We start from the raw sequence: 24,673 nt of genomic DNA, 5'->3' as shown, positions 1-24,673 counted from the left end.
AGACAGGGAAGACTGGGAAGGAAGGAAGGGAGAAAGGGAAGGGAGACACCAGACAGAGAACTAGGAGGAAGACCCTTTGGCCCAGAATTCAGTAGAGCAGGTGAGGTGGTGGTGGTGTCCAGGTCCATGGCCTGGAAACGGTTGCAAAACTGAGATAGGGAGTGGGAGAGGGCGACAAGTGGAACGCAATATACAAGTATTAGACATGCCAGAGGAAGATAAAAGATGGCGTACTTGGCGTCTCACCTCAAGAAACGATAAATGATTCTGATGTTTCAAATTGAGGATGGCTTCCTCAAATTTGTATTGCACACATGTGCGAGAGAAGGTAAGGTGGGCATCACTGCAATTGATGCAGTGAGCTTGGGAAGAAAAGCACTGTCTTATAATGACCTGAGTATCCACACAAGGGGCATAGAGACACGGCACTTGTGCATTTGAAGGGACCATGCCCAAATTTCCAGCACCTATTGCAGAGGGGAGGAGAACAGATGCTCCTTCAGGAGCATCTGGCACCAGCAAGAATTACAGAAGACGGAAGGGACCTACTATCAAAAGTGATCTTCATTACGCAAAGAGACTGGCCAGGATGACCACGAGGGAGGTCGAGTAACATATCAATCTGGAGCATTGAATGGCCTTGGGTTTCAAGGATATGTTTACTATCCTTGTGGCAATCTATTGAGGCAATCCCTATATATCTACATTTATATATATATATATATATATATGTCGTACCTAGTAGCCAGAATGCACTTCTCGGCCTACTATGCAAGGCCCGATTTGCCTAATAAGCCAAGTTTTCCTGAATTAATATAATTTCTCTAATTTTTTTTCTTATGAAATGATAAAGCTACCCATTTGATTATGTATGAGGTCAATTTTTTTTTTATTGAAGTTTAAATTAACGTAGATATATGGCCGAACCTAACCAACCCTACCTAACCTAACCTAACCTATCTTTATAGGTTAGGTTAGGTTAGGTAGCCGAAAAAGTTAGGTTAGGTTAGGTTAGGAAGGTTAGGTAGTCGAAAAACAATTAATTCATGAAAACTTGGCTTATTAGGCAAATCGGGCCTTGCATAGTTGGCTGAGAAGTGCGTTCCGGCTACTAGGTACGACATATATATATATATATATATATATATATATATATATATATATATATATATATATATATATATATATATATATTGGTGTATACTGGCAGCAGGTTTTCTTTCAAACATGTTTCATTGAATATGACCGCATATTCTGTATTTATTATTTTCTGGTTTAGGGCTTCTATCCCTCTAACTATTTTCTTAGCATCAGGGCTTAATTGAAATAGGAGTTCTCCAAAACTCATTTTCGTACTTTTAAGGTGAAGAAAAGAAGTGATTTACTATAGAGTGTATTACACTTATTTATATAATTTGCACGACGTTTCGAACCTCCATGGTTCATTCTCAGGTGAACAGATCTTACAATACTAGTTGATTTTATACCCGCACTGGGTCAGGTGATAATACAATGAAGGTGAAAACATGGGGGGATACATAAGGGATAAATGTGAGGTGAAACATAGAGGCTGCAGAAGGCTTATTGGCCCATACGAGGCATCTCCTATCTAAACAAAGATTAATCCAGTGTAATTGGCCTGTTATGTTGGACATTGTCTTCTGTGTTGGCATCGATATGTTCTTGTCTTGTCCTTACTCTCATGGTGGGTAGAGTAAATAGTTCCGTGATTTGGGTGTTCATGGTAGGTCGCTCTATTCTTATGTGAATTGCCTCAAGAATTTGTAATCTTCTTGCATCTTGGGTTTTGTCTATTATGCAAGTATTCTTGTTCAACATTTCTCTTGTTAGAGTAATGTCATGGGCTTGTCTCATGTGATTCCTAGGGGCACCAGATTGAAGATGGCATGTCAAACGCCTCGTCAGCTTGGTCGACGTCATACCTATGTACTTACATTGAAGGTTACATCCTTCGTGGGGGCAAGTGTACATGTATACAACGCTTGACTGCTGTAGAGGGTTCTCCGTCGGCTTCGGGCTGTTTTTGATAAGGAGTTCGGAAGTCTTCTTGGTTTTGTAGAATATTATCAGGTTTATGTTTTGGTTAGGGGTAGTGCTTTTTACTCCTTTACGGATTATTTCTTTCATTATTCTTTCCTCTTTTATATGTTCACTGTGCATGGTTGATTTGTAATATAATTTTATTGGGGGTGTTGTGGTTTCTGTTCTAGGTTCTGAATTATACCAACGGTCCAAGTGTCTTCTTATAGCAGCGTTTATTTCTGCGTTGCTATATCCGTTGTTCACCAATACCTGAGTTACTCTTTCAAACTCTCTACTCACGTTGCTCCATTCAGAGCAGTGGGTAAGCGCTCGACGAATATAAGCATTGAGAACACTGGCTTTGTATCTTTGGGGGCACTCACTTCTACCGTTCAGGCATAATCCTATGTTGGTGGGCTTGGTATATACGTTGGTGCTTAAAGAGGTTCCTGTTTTTGTTATTAGTACATCCAGGAATGGCAGACTGTTATTTTCACTATTTTCATGTGTAAATCGGAGTACTGACTCTCTCTCTAGGTGTCTTTTTAGGTCAATTAGTTCATCTGAGTCTTTTACTATTGCGAATATGTCATCTACATAACGGCAGTATACAGTTGGTTTTTGTCTGCTACTGAAGACCCTGTCTTCGATGGTTCCCATATAAAAATTAGCAAATAAAACTCCTAAGGGGGAGCCCATTGCTACTCCGTCTATTTGTAAATACATGTCTCCTTGTGGACTGATGAAAGGGGCTTCCTTTGTACATGCTTCGAGAAGACTTTTCAAGTGTGGCTCAGGTATGTCTAATTTGGGGGTGCTCTCGTCTCTGTTAAGACGCATAAACCAGGTAACCCACTACGCCCTATAATCAGCCAAATACCAACCCCAACTTATCACCTGGCAAAGAAACTCAATGAACTCCTAACTCCATACACTCCAAGTAAGTTTAGTCTACAATCATCAGCAGATTTCCTAGAATTGATCAAATCTACCCAGCCCGATGGAATCATCGCTTCCCTGGACGTTGAATCCCTATTTACCAACGTCCCAGTCGACACAACAATAGGAATGATACTGGACAGAGTATACAGAGACGAGAGCACCCCCAAATTAGACATACCTGAGCCACACTTGAAAAGTCTTCTCGAAGCATGTACAAAGGAAGCCCCTTTCATCAGTCCACAAGGAGACATGTATTTACAAATAGACGGAGTAGCAATGGGCTCCCCCTTAGGAGTTTTATTTGCTAATTTTTATATGGGAACCATCGAAGACAGGGTCTTCAGTAGCAGACAAAAACCAACTGTATACTGCCGTTATGTAGATGACATATTCGCAATAGTAAAAGACTCAGATGAACTAATTGACCTAAAAAGACACCTAGAGAGAGAGTCAGTACTCCGATTTACACATGAAAATAGTGAAAATAACAGTCTGCCATTCCTGGATGTACTAATAACAAAAACAGGAACCTCTTTAAGCACCAACGTATATACCAAGCCCACCAACATAGGATTATGCCTGAACGGTAGAAGTGAGTGCCCCCAAAGATACAAAGCCAGTGTTCTCAATGCTTATATTCGTCGAGCGCTTACCCACTGCTCTGAATGGAGCAACGTGAGTAGAGAGTTTGAAAGAGTAACTCAGGTATTGGTGAACAACGGATATAGCAACGCAGAAATAAACGCTGCTATAAGAAGACACTTGGACCGTTGGTATAATTCAGAACCTAGAACAGAAACCACAACACCCCCAATAAAATTATATTACAAATCAACCATGCACAGTGAACATATAAAAGAGGAAAGAATAATGAAAGAAATAATCCGTAAAGGAGTAAAAAGCACTACCCCTAACCAAAACATAAACCTGATAATATTCTACAAAACCAAGAAGACTTCCGAACTCCTTATCAAAAACAGCCCGAAGCCGACGGAGAACCCTCTACAGCAGTCAAGCGTTGTATACATGTACACTTGCCCCCACGAAGGATGTAACCTTCAATGTAAGTACATAGGTATGACGTCGACCAAGCTGACGAGGCGTTTGACATGCCATCTTCAATCTGGTGCCCCTAGGAATCACATGAGACAAGCCCATGACATTACTCTAACAAGAGAAATGTTGAACAAGAATACTTGCATAATAGACAAAACCCAAGATGCAAGAAGATTACAAATTCTTGAGGCAATTCACATAAGAATAGAGCGACCTACCATGAACACCCAAATCACGGAACTATTTACTCTACCCACCATGAGAGTAAGGACAAGACAAGAACATATCGATGCCAACACAGAAGACAATGTCCAACATAACAGGCCAATTACACTGGATTAATCTTTGTTTAGATAGGAGATGCCTCGTATGGGCCAATAAGCCTTCTGCAGCCTCTATGTTTCACCTCACATTTATCCCTTATGTGTCCCCCCATATTTTCACCTTCATTGTATTATCACCTGACCCAGTGCGGGTATAAAATCAACTAGTATTGTAAGATCTGTTCACCTGAGAATGAACCATGGAGGTTCGAAACGTCGTGCAAATTATATAAATAAGTGTAATACACTCTATAGTAAATCACTTCTTTTCTTCACCTTAAAAGTACGAAAATGAGTTTTGGAGAACTCCTATTTCAATTAAGCCCTGATGCTAAGAAAATAGTTAGAGGGATAGAAGCCCTAAACCAGAAAATAATAAATACAGAATATGCGGTCATATTCAATGAAACATATATATATATATATATATATATATATATATATATATATATATATATATATATATATATATATATATATATATATATATATATATATATATATATTATTAAATATGACCGAAAAAGTAAGATTAATAATTCTAACACGAATTTTCTCAATCTTTCGTACATTACGCTTCACTGTTGGAGGTAAATCAAAAATCATTTCTCCAAAATTAATTTTTATTTCTAGTCTGACGCGACACAGGCGCGTTTCGTAAAACTTATTACATTTTCAAAGACTTCACAAATACACAACTGATTAGAACTTACGTCTCTCTGATATTATATCTACATTTGAGTGAGGTGGGAAGGGTGATGTGGCATTAACACAAGACAGAACAGGAGGGGATATTAATAGGGTATTAAAAGTATCAACACAAGACAGAACAGAAACAATGGGTATTGAATAGAAGTGTTTGTAGAAAGCCTATTGGTCCATATTTCTTGATGCTTCTATATTGGAGCGGAGTCTTGAGGTGGGTAGAATATAGTTGTGCAATAATTGGCTGTTGATTGCTGGTGTTGACTTCTTGATGTGTAGTGCCTCGCAAACGTCAAGCCGCCTGCTATCGCTGTATCTATCGATGATTTCTGTGTTGTTTACTAGGATTTCTCTGGCGATGGTTTGGTTATGGGAAGAGATTATATGTTCCTTAATGGAGCCCTGTTGCTTATGCATCGTTAAACGCCTAGAAAGAGATGTTGTTGTCTTGCCTATATACTGGGTTTTTTGGAGCTTACAGTCCCCAAGTGGGCATTTGAAGGCATAGACGACGTTAGTCTCTTTTAAAGCGTTCTGTTTTGTGTCTGGAGAGTTTCTCATGAGTAGGCTGGCCGTTTTTCTGGTTTTATAGTAAATCGTCAGTTGTATCCTCTGATTTTTGTCTGTAGGGATAACGTTTCTATTAACAATATCTTTCAGGACCCTTTCCTCCGTTTTATGAGCTGTGGAAAAGAAGTTCCTGTAAAATAGTCTAATAGGGGGTATGGGTGTTGTGTTAGTTGTCTCTTCAGAGGTTGCATGGCTTTTCACTTTCCTTCTTATGATGTCTTCGATGAAACCATTGGAGAAGCCGTTATTGACTAGGACCTGCCTTACCCTACAGAGTTCTTCGTCGACTTGCTTCCATTCTGAGCTGTGGCTGAGAGCACGGTCGACGTATGCGTTAACAACACTCCTCTTGTACCTGTCGGGGCAGTCGCTGTTGGCATTTAGGCACATTCCTATGTTTGTTTCCTTAGTGTAGACTGCAGTGTGGAAACCTCCGCCCTTTTCCATGACTGTTACATCTAGAAAAGGCAGCTTCCCATCCTTTTCCGTCTCGTAAGTGAAACGCAGCACAGAACTCTGCTCAAATGCCTCCTTCAGCTCCTGCAGATGTCTGACATCAGGTACCTGTGTAAAAATGTCGTCAACATACCTGCAGTATATGGCCGGTTTCAAGTTCATGTCGACTAAGACTTTTTGCTCGATGGTACCCATGTAGAAGTTTGCAAACAGGACACCTAGGGGAGAACCCATGGCGACCCCATCTACTTGCTTATACATGTGCCCATCCGGGCTCACGAAGGGTGCCTCTTTAGAACAAGCTTGGAGTAGTTTCCTCAGAATACTTTCTGGCATGTCAAGAGGAGTACAGGCTGGATCACGATACACTCTGTCGGCTATCATTCCGATTGTCTCGTCCACAGGTACGTTGGTAAACAGCGATTCTACGTCCAACGAGGCTCTTATCCCTGTGGCCCGTGTGCCCCGCAGTAAGTCCACAAATTCCTTTGGAGACTTCAGGCTGAAGGCGCAAGGAACATAAGGAGTCAGCAGGCCGTTGAGTCGCTTCGCCAGTCTGTACGTGGGTGTGGGTATCTGGCTAATGATTGGCCAGTCTACACTAAGGAAACAAACATAGGAATGTGCCTAAATGCCAACAGCGACTGCCCCGACAGGTACAAGAGGAGTGTTGTTAACGCATACGTCGACCGTGCTCTCAGCCACAGCTCAGAATGGAAGCAAGTCGACGAAGAACTCTGTAGGGTAAGGCAGGTCCTAGTCAATAACGGCTTCTCCAATGGTTTCATCGAAGACATCATAAGAAGGAAAGTGAAAAGCCATGCAACCTCTGAAGAGACAACTAACACAACACCCATACCCCCTATTAGACTATTTTACAGGAACTTCTTTTCCACAGCTCATAAAACGGAGGAAAGGGTCCTGAAAGATATTGTTAATAGAAACGTTATCCCTACAGACAAAAATCAGAGGATACAACTGACGATTTACTATAAAACCAGAAAAACGGCCAGCCTACTCATGAGAAACTCTCCAGACACAAAACAGAACGCTTTAAAAGAGACTAACGTCGTCTATGCCTTCAAATGCCCACTTGGGGACTGTAAGCTCCAAAAAACCCAGTATATAGGCAAGACAACAACATCTCTTTCTAGGCGTTTAACGATGCATAAGCAACAGGGCTCCATTAAGGAACATATAATCTCTTCCCATAACCAAACCATCGCCAGAGAAATCCTAGTAAACAACACAGAAATCATCGATAGATATAGCGATAGCAGGCGGCTTGACGTTTGCGAGGCACTACACATCAAGAAGTCAACACCAGCAATCAACAGCCAATTATTGCACAACTATATTCTACCCACCTCAAGACTCCGCTCCAATATAGAAGCATCAAGAAATATGGACCAATAGGCTTTCTACAAACACTTCTATTCAATACCCATTGTTTCTGTTCTGTCTTGTGTTGATACTTTTAATACCCTATTAATATCCCCTCCTGTTCTGTCTTGTGTTAATGCCACATCACCCTTCCCACCTCACTCAAATGTAGATATAATATCAGAGAGACGTAAGTTCTAATCAGTTGTGTATTTGTGAAGTCTTTGAAAATGTAATAAGTTTTACGAAACGCGCCCGTGTCGCGTCAGACTAGAAATAAAAATGAATTTTGGAGAAGTGATTTTTGATTTACCTCCAACAGTGAAGCGTAATGTACGAAAGATTGAGAAAATTCGTGTTAGAATTATTAATCTTACTTTTTCGGTCATATTTAATAATATATGTCTACAGGAAAGACTGCTACCAAAATATACTAAAATATATATATATATATATATATATATATGTCGTACCTAATAGCCAGAACGCACTTCTCAGCCTACTATGCAAGGCCCGATTTGCCTAATAAGCCAAGTTTTCATGAATTAATTGTTTTTCGACTACCTAACCTACCTAACCTAACCTAACCTAACTTTTTCGGCTACCTAACCTAACCTAACCTATGAAGATAGGTTAGGTTACGTTAGGGAGGGTTGGTTAGGTTCGGTCATATATCTACGTTAATTTTAACTCTAATAAAAAAAAAATGACCTCATACATAATGAAATGGATAGCTTTATCATTTCATAAGAAAAAAATTAGAGAAAATATATTAATTCAGGAAAACTTGGCTTATTAGGCAAATCGGGCCGTGCATAGTAGGCTCAGAAGTGCGTTCTGGCTACTAGGTACGACATATATATATATATATATATATATATATATGTCGTATCTAGTAACCAGAACGCACTTCTCAGCCTACTATGCAAAGCCCGATTTGCCTAATAAGGCGAGTTTTCATGAATTAATTGTTTTTCGACTACCTAACCTACCTAACCTAACCTAACCTAACTTTTCCAGCTACCTAACCTAACCTAACCAATAAAGATAGGTTAGGTTAGGTAGGGTTGGTTAGGTTCGGTCATATATCTACGTTAATTTTAACTCCAATAAAATAAAATTGACCTCATACATAATGAAATGGGTAGCTTTATCATTTCATAAGAAAAAAATAGTAGAAAATATATTAATTCAGGAAAACTTGGCTTATTAGGCAAATCGGGCCTTGCATAGTAGGCTGAGAAGTGCGTTCTGGCTACTTGGTACGACATATATATATATATATATATATATATATATATATATATATATATATATATATATATATATATATATATATATATATATATATATATGACAATGTCAGACCACGGAGGAAAAATGAAACAGGAAATTTCCTTAAGTACTTTCGTATATTAAATACATCTTCAGAAGGTCATTTTACAGATCGAGTGATGGGTATAAATAGGCAGGAAGGAGTGGTGAAGTAAGGTGCGGTACAATACTTGGACAACGCAGACGGCCCATTGGCCCATCAGATGCACCCAATTGACACATCCGATGTAGCCCAATGGCCCATCTGATACAGCAGACATACAAGCATAATATATAGGTAATTATAACATAAAGAAGTAAATATATACAATAAATTAGTGAGACAAATGTTTTTCAATGATTCTACTTAAATCGCCCTTTAGCTGATCTATTAGAAATGGATCTAAGTTATATAGACCACTGCTAATATTCAAATTACTTTCTTTGGTGATCTGTATCAAAGCAGATTCAATTATGTTTCTGTTATAGGTGCTTTTACAATTTGTTATTGAAGAAGCACTCTCCCAATCAATTTGGTGATCTTTTTCTGACAAATGCACAAACAAAGCATTAGACAATTGGCCATGTCTTACAGAGTATTTATGTTGCGATATTCTACATTTTAAATCTTTAGATGTTTGCCCGACATAGAACTTATTACATTCCTTACAAGGTATTTTATAAATGACGCAATTATCACTACGAGGGCTGTTCCTTACTAATAGCTTACCAACAGTGTTTTCGTAGCTAAACATTACATCTATATTAAAAAGTTTCAAGGCCTTGACAATATTCTCAAACCCAGAGAAATATGGTAAACATAACACATTCTTTGGGCGAATCCTTTCACTGCATACATTATTATAATATGTACGACGAGCTTTGTTACGACAAACTTCCAAAAAATTCAGTGGGTAACAAAGCTTAAGACCAATCGAATCAATATTCTTAAATTCTTCATCTAAGAATTCTGGACTCACAACTCGAAGAGCTCTTAGATACATAGAAGAAAAAATTGACTTTTTTACATTGTATTTATGCCCTGAAAAATAATGAACATAAGATAAATTGTTCGTAGGTTTTCTGTAAACACTAAACTTTAATGAAGAGTTTTCCCTATGAATAAGCACATCTAAGAATGGCAAACATTTATCAATTTCAGTCTCCATAGTAAATTTTATGGAGGTGACTTGGTCATTAAGTTTGGCTACAAATTCGTCTGTGTTTACATCTGAAGGCCAAATACACAAGATATCATCAACATATCTAAACCAAGGAATGATTCCAGGAGTTATTTTTGAAACAAATTTCTTTTCAAAGAATTCCATGTACAGGTTTGAGAGCAATGGCGATAGAGGATTCCCCATTGCCATTCCAAAAGTCTGTAAATAATACTCATTATTAAAGGTAAATTTACATTCTTTAATGCACAACTTAACAAGACTGACAATAATATCGGCAGAAAGAGGTAAGTCATGGCTCATTAGTTCACGAGCAAGATAATCGAGAATATCATCGACCGGTACCTTTGTGAACAAGGAACAAACGTCAAAACTGATTAACATTACATCAGGAGTGACAGGAACACTATTCAATTTGTTAACTAAATCAAGAGAATTTGTCAAATGAGAAGAGGAGATAGTTCCTAACAAAGGGGACAAGATATGTCCCCTTTTACTATGGAGACTGAAATTGATAAATGTTTGCCATTCTTAGATGTGCTTATTCATAGGGAAAACTCTTCATTAAAGTTTAGTGTTTACAGAAAACCTACGAACAATTTATCTTATGTTCATTATTTTTCAGGGCATAAATACAATGTAAAAAAGTCAATTTTTTCTTCTATGTATCTAAGAGCTCTTCGAGTTGTGAGTCCAGAATTCTTAGATGAAGAATTTAAGAATATTGATTCGATTGGTCTTAAGCTTTGTTACCCACTGAATTTTTTGGAAGTTTGTCGTAACAAAGCTCGTCGTACATATTATAATAATGTATGCAGTGAAAGGATTCGCCCAAAGAATGTGTTATGTTTACCATATTTCTCTGGGTTTGAGAATATTGTCAAGGCCTTGAAACTTTTTAATATAGATGTAATGTTTAGCTACGAAAACACTGTTGGTAAGCTATTAGTAAGGAACAGCCCTCGTAGTGATAATTGCGTCATTTATAAAATACCTTGTAAGGAATGTAATAAGTTCTATGTCGGGCAAACATCTAAAGATTTAAAATGTAGAATATCGCAACATAAATACTCTGTAAGACATGGCCAATTGTCTAATGCTTTGTTTGTGCATTTGTCAGAAAAAGATCACCAAATTGATTGGGAGAGTGCTTCTTCAATAACAAATTGTAAAAGCACCTATAACAGAAACATAATTGAATCTGCTTTGATACAGATCACCAAAGAAAGTAATTTGAATATTAGCAGTGGTCTATATAACTTAGATCCATTTCTAATAGATCAGCTAAAGGACGATTTAAGTAGAATCATTGAAAAACATTTGTCTCACTAATTTATTGTATATATTTACTTCTTTATGTTATAATTACCTATATATTATGCTTGTATGTCTGCTGTATCAGATGGGCCATTGGGCTACATCGGATGTGTCAATTGGGTGCATCTGATGGGCCAATGGGCCGTCTGCGTTGTCCAAGTATTGTACCTCACCTTACTTCACCACTCCTTCCTGCCTATTTATACCCATCACTCGATCTGTAAAATGACCTTCTGAAGATGTATTTAATATACGAAAGTACTTAAGGAAATTTCCTGTTTCATTTTTCCTCCGTGGTCTGACATTGTCACATTCTTAATCACGTGTTTATTTTCGTGATATACATATATATATATATATATATATATATATATATATATATATATATATATATATATATATATATATATATATATATCAATATATATATATATATATATATATATATATATATATATATATATATATATATATATATATATATATATATATATATATATATATATCAAATATATATATGTATAATATATAGTATATTTTGGTAGCAGTCTTTCCTGTAGACATATATTATTAAATATGACCGAAAAAGTAAGATTAATAATTCTAACACGAATTTTCTCAATATTTCTTATGTTTCTTTTCACTGTCGATGGTAATTGAAAAATCAATTCTCCAAAATTCATTTTTATTTCTAGTATGACGGGACACTTGAACGCGTTTCATAATAACTTATTATATTTCCAAAGACTTTAGTTTACACACACACACACAACTATAACCTGCAAACACTAAACAGAGTTTAAACAGCTTCCATTTTATACCTGCATTTGGGTGAGGTGATATGTTACAACAGTTTTGGATGAGGTGAAAACAAACTTTCACTACAAGACAGAACACGAAACAATGGTTATAATATTGGGTAAGTTAAAGGGAAGAATGGAAGTATCTGCAAGGGCCTATTGGCTCATATTTCTTGATGCTTCTATATTGGTGCGGAGTCTTGAAGTGGGTAGAATATAGTTGTGGGGACGTTACCAAAATTTTTTCATTACCAAAAATGGCCCACTAGATACTCAGATTTGTCGCCGAAGCTTCAGCGTTCAAGCAAGCTCGGCATCTCACCCATTTAAAGTTTAAGAATAGGTTGAGGATGTTTCGTCCCCAACTATATTCTACCCACTTCAAGACTCTGCACCAATATAGAAGCATAAAAAAATATGGGCCAATTGGCCCTTGCAGTTACATACTTCCATTCTTTCCTTTAACTTACCCAATATTATACCCATTGTTTCGTGTTCTGTCTTGTGTTGAAAGTTTGTTTTCAACTCATCCAAAACTGTTGTAACATATCACCTCACCCAAATGCAGGTATAAAATGAAAGCTGTTTAAACTCAGTTTAGTGTTTGCAGGTTATAGTTGTGTGTGTGTGTGTAAACTAAAGTCTTTGAAAATAATATAATAAGTTATTACGAAACGCGTTCAAGTGTAGCGTCAGACTAGAAATAAAAAGGAATTTTGGAGAATAGATTTTTCAATTACCATCGACAGTGAAAAGAATCATAAGAAATATGGAGAAAATTTGTGTAAGAATTATTAATCTTACTTTTTCGGTCATATTTAATAATACATATATATATATATATATATATATATATATATATATATATATATATATATATATATATATATATATATATATATATATATATATATATTTATTTATTTATTTATTTATTTATGCATATACAAGAATGTACATAAGGAATGTGAGGATACAAATATTGTAATTACAGTCTTGTAAAGCCACTAGCACGCGCAGCGTTTCGGGCAGGTCCTTAATCTAAGAAAAATTTTTTGGAGGTAAATACTTGCAAAATTATAGACAAAAAATGATAACAGATTACATGAAATGAAAAAAAGATGAGAGAAAATTGTAGGTACAGTATATTAAAGCACATAGGTAGCTAAGATTGATTGCAATGACAGCTTGAATGGTAGTTGACAAAAAAAAAAAAATTGGTAGGCACAATACAGCAGAAACAATATAAGATTGGTTGCAATGACAGCTTGAATGGTAGTTGAACAAAAATTGGTAGTCACAATAGAGCATATGGCTAGCACATAAAAGAAGACAGCAATGAACACAATGATAAGGTTGTTTGATATTACATAAAAATTAGGAGATTGGGTAACACTAGGTACAGAGCAAATTTAAAGCTCAGTGTAGGAAACTAAGAAGATGAAGTTAGGTACTTTTTGGTTTTGCTTTTAAATAAGGCAAAAGTTTTACAGTTTTTCAATTCATATATATATATATATATTTATATATATATATCTATATATATATATATATAAATGTCAAGTTTTTCCCTGAGTGCTCTGTGTTCCCTTCTCTGAGGCTGTACCCCCCTATATATATTAAAAAAAAAAAAAAAAAAATATATATATATATATATATATATATATATATATATATATATATATATATATATATATATATATATATTTTGGTAGCAGTCTTTCTTGTAAACATATGTTGTTAAATATGATCGAAAAGGTAAGATTAATAATTCTAACACGAATTTTCTCAATATTTCTAATGTTTCTTTTCACTGTCGATGGCAATTGAAAAATCAATTCTCCAAAATTTATTTTTATTTCTAGTCTGACGCGACGCCTGAACACATTTCGTAATAACTTATTACATTTTCAAAGACTTTAGTTTACACACACAACCTGTAACCTGTAAACACTTATTATACATCCATACTTATACTCGCATTTGGGTGAGGTGATATGGTACAACAGTTTTGGGTGAGGTGAACAAACTTGGGACAAGCACAAGACAAAACATGAAACAATGGGTATAACTTAGTTAAGAGAACATAAGAATGGAAGTAACTGCAGAGGGCCTATTGGCCCATACTTCCTCTTGATGCTTCTATATTAGTTCTGAGTCTTGAAGTGGGTAGAATATAGTTGTATATTAATTGGCTGTTGATTGCTGGTGTTGATGTTTTGATGTGTAGTGCCTCGCAGATGTCGAGCCTCCTGCTGTCGCTGTATGTATAAATGATTTTTGTGTTGTTTGTTAAGATTTCTCTGGTGATGTCTTATTGATGGGTTATGAGAAGAGATTATAATGTTCTCCATATAATATCCATAGAGGCTCCATCAAGGAACATATAATCTCTTCTCAAAACCAGACCATCACCAGAGAAATCTTAACAAACAACACAGAAATCATTGATAGATACAGCGATAGCAGGAGGCTCGACATCTGCGAGGCACTACACATCAAAACGTCAACACCAGCAATCAACGGCGAATTAATACACAACTACTGTATGTTCTACCCACTTCAAGACTCCGAACCAATATAGAAGTATAGGTCAATAGGCCCTCTGTAGTTACTTCCATTCTTATGTTCTCTTATCCAAGTTATACCCATTGTTTCATGTTTTGTCTTGTGCTAGTCACAAGTTTGTTCACATCACCCAAAACTGTTGCACCATATCACCTCACCCAAATGCGAGTATAAGTATGGATGTATAATGAGCGTTTACAGGTTACAGTTGTGTGTGTAAACTAAAGTCTTTGAAAATGTAATAAGTTATTACGAAACGCGTTCAGGCGTCGCATCAGACTAGAAATAAAAATGAATTTTGGAGAATTGATTTTTCCATTACCATTGACAGTGAAAAGAAACATAAGAAATATTGAGAAAATTCGTGTTAGAATTATTAATCTTACCTTTTCGGTCATATTTAACATATATACAGTATAATATATATATATATATATATATATATATATATATATATATATATACACACACACACACACACACAAGGAACATTGGGTTTGTTAGGGGTACTACATTCTTGTAAAGCTACTAGTACATGCAGCGTTTCGAGAAGGTCCTTAATCTAACGGATAATTTTAAGTAGGTAAATTGTAGTAAAATTTATAAAAAGTTGACAGATACTTTGTAAAAAAAAAAAATGAGAGATTCCTAGGTATATTAAGCACATCCATAGCTCTGATTGATAGCATTGACAGCTATCACCAGTCGCTACATGGTGCAGAAGAATAACTGTAAATCCTAGCATTTAACTAGGCATTTCTGGAGATCCGAACCGGGGTTTCCCAAAGCAGGACAACGAGGCTAAGCAGACAGCAGCTTTCCGAGAAGGAGCTGCAAAGAAACACGTACCAGTAGGCGTGGGGATAAAAATGACAAAGGTATCCACCAAATCAACTAGGTGTTTATAGATGAATAAATCATCAGGATGAGTAGAATCAACATGACTAAGATCAAAATACTTTGTCCATGTAGCAGAACCAAATAAAGCTTGGAACGTATTAGAACTGGAAGGAATCGTGTGAGTGTGACTGTGGAGGGAGCAGCACCGAGCACCCCCAGTAAGGGGGGTGGGGACAAAGAGACCCAGTTGTTACAATGTTGTGATGAGGTGGTCATCATTGGGAGCTTGGGGCTCAACCCAGCCACAGAGGTGGGAGGGGGAGCAGATAGGGTAGTTGGGACCTGGTGGACCAAGCACTCACAAGTCAGGTAGTAGAAGAGCTCCCAAAACCCCATCAAGCAGGGAGAGTCAGGAGCTGCCTGATCTGGGACCAATGTAGTGTGGGCTACAGAGCCCAGCTTTCCATCACAATCCGACTTGGGGGCCTGGTCTCCCACCCCTAACGTCTTAGAAGTTAAAAAGAGGGTCAGATATCAGCATGTAAATGAACGAGTAAACATTTCACCAACAAACAAGGCCCCATACCCACCATGGAGCCACAATAAGAGGATAGGACAACCAACAAGCAAAGGCCACCCCCCCCCAGGGGTTATCTTGAGGTTATCTTGAGATGATTTCGGGGCTTTTAGTGTCCCCGCGGCCCGGTCCTCGACCAGGCCTCCACCCCGCAGCCCGTGACAGCAGACTAACACCCAGGTACCTATTTTACTGCTAGGTAACAGGGGCATAGGGTGAAAGAAACTCTGCCCATTGTTTCTCGCCGGCGCCTGGGATCGAACCCAGGATCACAGGACCACAAGTCCAGCGTGCTGTCCGCTCGGCCGACCGGCTCCCCCGGTCGGTGCACTGTAGATATATGCCCTACAATCGCAACCATAGGAATCATCAGTCCGTCAAGATATAATGGAAGCTCAGCACGATATAATTGGGCTCAGCAATGAAGGAAAAGATTGACAATAAAGGTGTCCTCTTGCTCGACAATGCCGAGTACCACAGTTTTACGGGTGAGAGGGTGTGCCTCCCAAAAAACCCGGTGTCTAAACAGAAGAAAACATCTGAAAGAATAATCAAGAATTGCAAAACGTCACAAGGAAATACCTTACCCTTCTATTGTCAACCAATGTCTGTTTTTTTCTTTAAAGAGCGCTGTTTGTCGACATAATTGTATTTGTGCTGCTTTTTCATCTATGTTTTCATTTCTTGTTTTCATTCTACTCATTATGCTCAATTAGTATTAAGCTTGTCATTTAAGTTTATCATGCCCGAAACGCTTTGCGTAATAGTGGCTTTAGGCATTGTATGTACTAGCTCTACCTATAAGTCTACCAATCCTTGTAAAAATTTATTGTATGTATGTACCTTACCTAAATAAAATTGTATTGTATTGTATTGTTGAAATAGCAATTAAACAGGAGAATTGGGAAGGAAAAATTAAACTTAATAGGAAAAAGCATTCAGCACAATTAGTGAAGATGCCAACAAGAGCATTAGGATTCAAAAGGACAGAGGACACTGTCCCATGGAGCATCACACTCTAGCATCCGCCAACCAAGCCCCCTCATGATGGCAATGGGCTGGAAAGGGAGGGGGAGATGAGAAAGACGAGAGGGTGAAGAATACTGCCCAGTGTAACACCAGTGTTAATAGGTAGAGTGGGTGAATTGGAATCATTCACAGAGACATACTGAAGCCTGTCACAAAGGTAAGACTGTAGGTATTGGAGGGACTAACCTCTTACTCCGTAATGTTGTAATTTAAGAAAGTTAATGTGTTAACAGTGTAAAAAAGTCTTAATGTAGGTCAACAAATATATGAACAAGGGTACTCATTTCTTCCAAGAGCTGCATATATAAAGTTAATGATACTAATCGGTGCATGATTGGTCCTTTTTTGGGCCTCAAACCATTATGGCAAGAACTAAGTAAATTTTGTTTTGCTAAATAGGATTAAGGCTGCTTGTAGATTAACTCTTTAAAATATTTTAGACAAAATCTGCAGAGTTGATATTGGTCTATAATTGTTGACTTCAGTGAGATTGACACTTTAATGGACTAAGGTTACTCTTGCTTTTTTTTCCCCTTAGAATATCAGGAAAGGTTTGGAGTTCAAATGATTTGTTGTAGAGCAATGAAATGGCTGGAGCTAAAAATCTAGAGGTTTCTTTGAAAATTAGGGTTGGTATGTGAACATATGATATCTGTGCATGGGGTTCATTCATCCACTGCAAATTACCTGATGCTCATCACTACCCAATTAAAATCTGCTTTCAGAACAATAAAACTGTCTTCAAACAACACACAGCCTCTCTGTTTAAATCCCTGAACATGCAAAATATACACTCGCTCTACACATTCTTTTGTGCTATTTACATGTACAAAACCTTGTTCCTAAATGCTAATCCTGATCTGAAACTCTCCATTGATAGATGTAATAGAACCCACGAGCACCACAACATAAATAAGTATCTGTTTGATATAAATTGACAGTCATGCTAATATAATTGCCAGTAAGGTTTATGTAATTCACAATCATCTTAATATAACTGCCAGTTTGGATAATATAATTGACAGAGGATTATAGAAATCAGGATAATATTATTGCTAATCAAGCTAATATAACTTTGAATCAGGCTTTTTCACCCACAGGGTTATTGATCGATGGAACTGACTACCCGCCAACGCCATAACTGCCAAAATGTGCTGAATTTCAAAATATACCTGGAAAAAATCAAGCAAAATGGGGGGGGGGGAAGGAAACCTTCAACAAACTGCAAGCTTCCCGTTTTTATCGAGGACACTAGGGTTAGTGGCCCTCAGGTAAATCGGGTAAAATATTATTCCAAGACAATTACAGCATAACTGATAAAGTTAGGCTAGAGTAATATAAATTTCTGGTAAATTTAGAGTGATGTAAATTTCTAGAGTAATATCAATTTAAATTTCATATTAAATTGACTAACAGTTATAAATGCCAATCTGCCTTCAATAAACTCTTCGGTGAAATATTTATAATCAAGAGTATTATTCATAAATATGCCTAAACAAAAAATATAAAATAGACATCAGTTTGCATATGAATCTGATGAGAAAATTCCTTGATTAACCTACATTTCCCTATCAGTCAAATAGTCTCATCTTAAGTACGTCTCAGACTGACTTCTTCACCAGCACCAATGCTAAATAATACAATACAATACAATACAACAATACAATACAATTTTATTTAGGTAAGGTACATACATACAATAAATTTTTACAAGGATTGGTTGACTTATAGGTAGAGCTAGTACATACAATGCCTAAAGCCACTATTACGCAAAGCGTTTCAGGCATGATAAACTTAAATGACAAGCTTAATACTAATTGAGCATAATGAGTAGAATGAAAACAAGAAATGAAAACATAGATGAAAAAGCAGCACAAATACAATTATGTCGACAAACAGCGCTCTTTAAAGAAGCGCTGTATTACAACAGTAATGTCCATAACTTAGCTACAGAGTATATTACATTTTAAATAAATTTTCACAGAGAACAAAAACAGAAAGCACATTGTTATTTACATAAATATGAAGAAAAACATTTAAAGCTTTGATTTATCTTTTCTAAACTAAAGAGATATTTCTATACTTATAAGCAATTTTGAATTTTCCTATAGTGACAGCTTCTCTAGTTCTTGCTTGGTCATCTAACTTTCATAAAAGAATATAATAAAATATCTTGATCTTTACCTTTCATGGTGAAGTGTATTTCTCAAACAAAATAGAATTACCTTTGAAGAACATCCAACTGACATTGTGATAGCACACTGTTAGATTAAAATTAAGTTAATATACCTGTATGTGCCTCATTATCCTTCAACATTCTCTTAATTACCTTCCACACTAAGTGTTTAGCCTATTATCTGCATGTATCATTTTGTGCCTCTTCATATCACTAAGACGACTGAATCTCTTCCAACACTCTGGACACTCGTGAGGTTTGTCACCTGAATGCACTAACATGTGAGTCTTCATACTTCCAAGACGACTGAATCTCTTCCCACACTCTGGACACGCATGAGGTTTTTCACCTGAATGCACTAACATGTGAGCCTTCATATTTCCAAGACAACTGAATCTCTTCCCACACTCTGGACACGCATGAGGTTTTTCACCTGAATGCACTAACATGTGAGCCTTCATATTTCCACGCTCACTGAATCTTTTCCCACACTCTGGACACTCGTGAGGCTTGTCACCTGAATGCACTAACATGTGGCTTATTATATTTCCACGTACTCTAAATTTTTTGCCACACTCGGCACATTGAAAAGGTCTCTCATCCGCATGCACCATCCTGTGAGTCTTCATACTTCCAAGACGACTGAATCTCTTCCCACACTCTGGACACGCATGAGGTTTATCATCTGAATGCACTAACATGTGAGTCTTCATATTTCCAAGACGACTGAATCTTTTCCCACACTCTGGACACTCGTGAGGCTTGTCACCTGAATGCACTAACATGTGGCTTATTATATTTCCACGTACTCTAAATTTTTTGCCACACTCGGCACATTGAAAAGGTCTCTCATCCGCATGCACCATCCTGTGACGCTTCATATTTCCAAGCTCACTTAATCTCTTCCCACACTTTGGACACTCATGAGGTTTGTCACCTGAATGCACTAACATGTGGCTTATTATATTTCCACGTGCTCTAAATTTTTTGCCACACTCGGCACATTGAAAAGGTCTCTCATCCGCATGCACCATCCTGTGAGTCTTCATACTTCCAAGACGACTGAATCTCTTCCCACACTCTGGACACGCATGAGGTTTATCATCTGAATGCACTAACATGTGAGTCTTCATATTTCCAAGACGACTGAATCTTTTCCCACACTCTGGACACTCGTGAGGCTTATCACCTGAATGCACTAACATGTGGCTTATTATATTTCCACGTACTCTAAATTTTTTGCCACACTCGGCACATTGAAAAGGTCTCTCATCCGCATGCACCATCCTGTGACGCTTCATATTTCCACGCTCACTGAATCTCTTCCCACACTTTGGACACTCATGAGGTTTGTCACCTGAATGCACTAACATGTGCCTTATTATATTTCCACGTGCTCTAAATTTTTTGCCACACTCGGCACATTGAAAAGGTCTCTCATCCGCATGCACCATCCTGTGAGTCTTCATACGTTGAAGATGCCTGAATCTCTTCCCACACTCAGGACACTCGTGAGGTTTGTCACCTGAATGCACTAACATGTGAGTCTTCATACTTCCAAGACGACCGAATCTCTTCCCACACTCTGGACACTCGTGAGGTTTATCCCCTGAATGCACTAACATGTGAGTCTTCACATCTCCAGAACGGGTGAATACCTTCGGACACTGTGGACACTGGTGAGTCTTCATCTTCTTTATGACAGGTGCAGTTTGTGTGAAGGTTTTCTCCCCCGGATGTTGGGAGAAGCGTCAAGGCTTGAGTGTTGTTTCTTAGAGTTAGACTTGATGTGAGCACTTGGCGGTCAATGGTGTTGCTTCTTCTTTATGATAGGTGCAGTTTGTGTCAAGGTTTTTCCTTAATGCTCGTGCTGGACATCACCGGCGGGTGCTGCTAAAATGGCGGCGGTTGTTTACCCTCTCATCACCTGAGCGTTCCAATGTTTTTGTCTGGTTCCACATATCATTTTTCCTACTTCTTATTTTTGTTTATAACTTATCATTTACAATTAACACTTGTATTTATATTCATGTTTTTCAATCAAAGAATGTACCTGAAATTGTTTCTTTAAACATAAAGCCACACGATTATACTTTTTGAAGGAAATAGCTCTCCCACAGTTGATGCACTACATGCGCAGAGTTGACCAACAAGTTTTTCATATTTACTTTTATTTATTTATTTATTTACATATATACAAGAAGGTACATTGGGTTTGTGAGAATACATTGGATAGTACAGTATTTACATTCTTGTAAAGCCACTAGTACGCGCAGCGTTTCAGGCAGGTCCTTAATCTAGCAGATAATTTTAAGTAGGTAATTTCTATCAGAATTGATAAATGATAAAGATACATTGCAAGAGAAAAATGAGATGAGAGAGCTTAGTAAGTATATTAAAGCACATTGTTATATTAAAGCTCTGATTGATTACATTGACAGCTTGATTAGTAATTTAAACAAGATTAATAGACACCATACAGCAGATTGACAGCACATATAAGACAGCAATGATCACAATGGTGAAGATGTTCAGATTGGGTACATAAAGATTGGGAGACTGCAGGGTAGCAAAAGTTACAGATAAACAAGATTTATAAACACCATACAGCAGATTGGCAGGACATATAAGAAGACAGCAATGATCACAATAGTAAAGATGTTCAAATTTGGAACATAAAGGTTGGGAGATTGGGTAGAAATAGATACAGTGCAATTTTAAGGCAAAAAGTGAAAAACTATGAGGATGAAATTAGGTACTTTTTAGTATTGATTTTGAATGATGTAAAAGTTGGACAGCTTTTCAATTCAGTAGGGAGTGAGTTCCATAAACTGGGTCCCTTTATTTGCATAGAGTGTTTACACAGATTAAGTTTAACTCTGGGGATATCAAAGAGATATTTATTTCTGGTGTGGTGATAATGGGTCCTATTACATCTGTCCAGGAAGAGTTTCAGACAAGGATTTGCATTTAAGAACAGGGTTTTGTAAATGTAGTTGACACAAGAGAATTTATGGAGTGAGATTATGTTTAGCATGTTTAGGGAGTTAAACAAGGGGGCTGTGTGTTGTCTGAAAGCAGAATTTGATATTATTCTGATAACAGATTTTTGCTGGGTGATGATGGACTTGAGGTGGTTTGCAGTGGTTGAACCCCATGCACAGATACCATAGTTGAGATAGGGATAGATTAGTGCATAATATAGAGAGATGAGAGCAGAGTTAGGTACATAATATCTGATTTTGGAGAGTATACCAACTGTTTTAGAGACTTTCTTATCTGGTTGTAGGAGTGTTGTTTAGTTCCTAGGATAATAGATGTCATGGTATTCCAGTTGCTTTTCATGTTGCCTTTTGCTTCTAACTCTGTTGTCATTACCTATCCTCTAAACCTTACATTTGTCAGGATTAAACGGCTCTGCCAATCTTTTGACCATATTTCAGTACCCAATTTAGATCGTTCGATAGATCAATTTAGACCCCCTTGTATCATGAATCATCATACATGATGATATAATGATACACACTACTGGGTATATGCTGATGATATAATGATACACACTACTTGTTATGCTAACATGCAGAACACTCTTAACTCTGTATTAGTCTTATGTCAGGACTTAGGTTTAGTCATATCTCAGCAGAGGAAACAAAGATACTAAACGGGTGTTCACCCAGGCAGGGAGGAGCTGTTCGCAAGATGTAACTGTATGATGGCTCCCAGCTTGACTATGTTAACAGATTCAAATACCTTGGCCTTGTATTGTCCTGTTGTATTCAAACTCTGTCGTCAGTATAAAGAGAGGCTCCATAAGCCCTCTTGGAGATGTTGCAGGTTATCACTCAGGCTATGGTGCCAATGTCACAATTGTCAAAATGATGTACCTTGCATACATCAGATCTTTAGTGGATTATGCTGCACCTCTGCTTGCCTTGATGACTGAAAGAAAGCTTAAAGGGCTTGAAAACTTGCAGAACGAAGCCTTGAAGATAATCCTTGGATGCCCCTCGTACCACAAAGATACTTAACATGAGGAAGGAACTTAATATTAACTTAATAATAGAATATGAGTGCATATTCTACTGCATTACTCCTTGTAATGATCCTCATATTGTGCTTCAGTAATCCAATGTATAACCCTGAGATGTTTTCCTAATTGTACTTAGGATTCCTTGTTCATTATTGTGTATTGTTATTATTGTGTATTGTTCTGATCTGCTTTTGTGTCGAAAATTCTTGCATCATACCTGTAAAAAAAAAAATGACAATTTTACTGTAATTATCCTGCTTAAAGTCATCTGTACTTGTAAAGTAAAGCTGTAATGTACCTGTTAAACACTTTTTATCAATTTTACTCCTAATTATTTCTCTAGAACTTTGTTTGTTTAAGGATTTGCTCAAAGGTTAGTTTAAGGACTTGCCCGAAACGCTATATATAGCTAGTGGCTTTACAAGATTGTAATTCCAACTTAAACTCTATGTTGTCTCTTAACCCCCAATGTACGTTTTTGTATATATATAAATAAATAAAATAAATAAAATAAATAAATAAATAAATAAATAAATAACGAGGGATGGAGGCATTAATGCGCAGTACGTGCTTCCCTCACCTGTGACATCACAGCCTCAGCTGACGACAGCATAAACACAGGCGGCCATTTTATGTTCCATCAAGATTAAAAAAAAAAAAATTTAAATTTTGCTCCGAGGGGCGAGTTTATTGAGCAGCGCCCAATGTGTTCACAATAAAATGTTATACAAGAACATATGTATAAAATGTCAAACAAGGATGCGTTAGACCGGCAACAAACAAAAAAACCTACGTCGATTAATTACCCTCGTCGTGTCAACAAAACAATAGTCATACCACGAAGATCCAATACAATGCCGTTCTCTCAAAAAGGCTTTGTGACTATTGGAGAAAACGAAAATTTTATGGCAAACATGTTCATAGTATCTCCAAGTCGATCGGCGTGTGAGAATTGAGACCACTGACAAAAGTTTCCCAGTCTGTCTGCCTCAGCTCCACCATACGTTCCCTGGCCTCAGCCAGAGCCGCTTGAAAGAGCTTAAGCATTTCAGCAGTGCGGGTCCTTCTATAAGCTAGTCCAATTAATTCTTCTGGCAGTGCGTTTTAGTGCATGCAATTTAGAATCATTATAATAAGCATAAGTGCTATTACCAGTGTAATTTGGGTTACGTGGCCTGGACGATGGATCAAGTGATTCTATGAATGAACATAACAAAGGGGGATATTAATAAGGGTAGAGTTGACTAAATGTAAACTCTGTCAGCAGAATTATTCGCATACTTTGCGTCACTATATAATGGAATGTGAAAAAATCGCTGAATTTAGAGATAACACCATCAATAGTGTCCAAGAAATGTGTAAG

General features: G+C 37.2%; 1 protein-coding gene across 2 annotated transcripts in view; it reads right to left on the bottom strand.

Moving 5' to 3' along the window:
* The window catches only part of LOC138372059 (zinc finger protein 665-like), a 31,996-nt gene extending 7,612 nt beyond the window's left edge, over window positions 1-24,384 (bottom strand). The window contains exon 1 of one of the 2 annotated variants that reach the window (XR_011230669.1): window positions 23,891-24,384. Coding sequence is in view for 1 of the 2 variants with exons in the window: in XM_069337242.1 (XP_069193343.1) it covers window positions 19,442-20,971 (1,530 nt within the window). In the remaining variant the exon portion in view is untranslated. Of the gene's footprint in view, window positions 1-19,433; window positions 22,031-23,890 lie in introns of those variants that run through there. The other variant, XM_069337242.1, reaches the window with a different exon arrangement.
* Window positions 24,385-24,673: the final 289 nt, after the last annotated feature.

Source organism: Procambarus clarkii, chromosome 37 (assembly GCF_040958095.1).
Source record: "Procambarus clarkii isolate CNS0578487 chromosome 37, FALCON_Pclarkii_2.0, whole genome shotgun sequence".
Taxonomy (NCBI): Eukaryota; Metazoa; Arthropoda; class Malacostraca; order Decapoda; family Cambaridae; genus Procambarus; species Procambarus clarkii.
The sequence above is the reverse complement of the archived record's forward strand: the minus strand, read 5'-3'. Positions and strand labels throughout refer to the sequence as shown.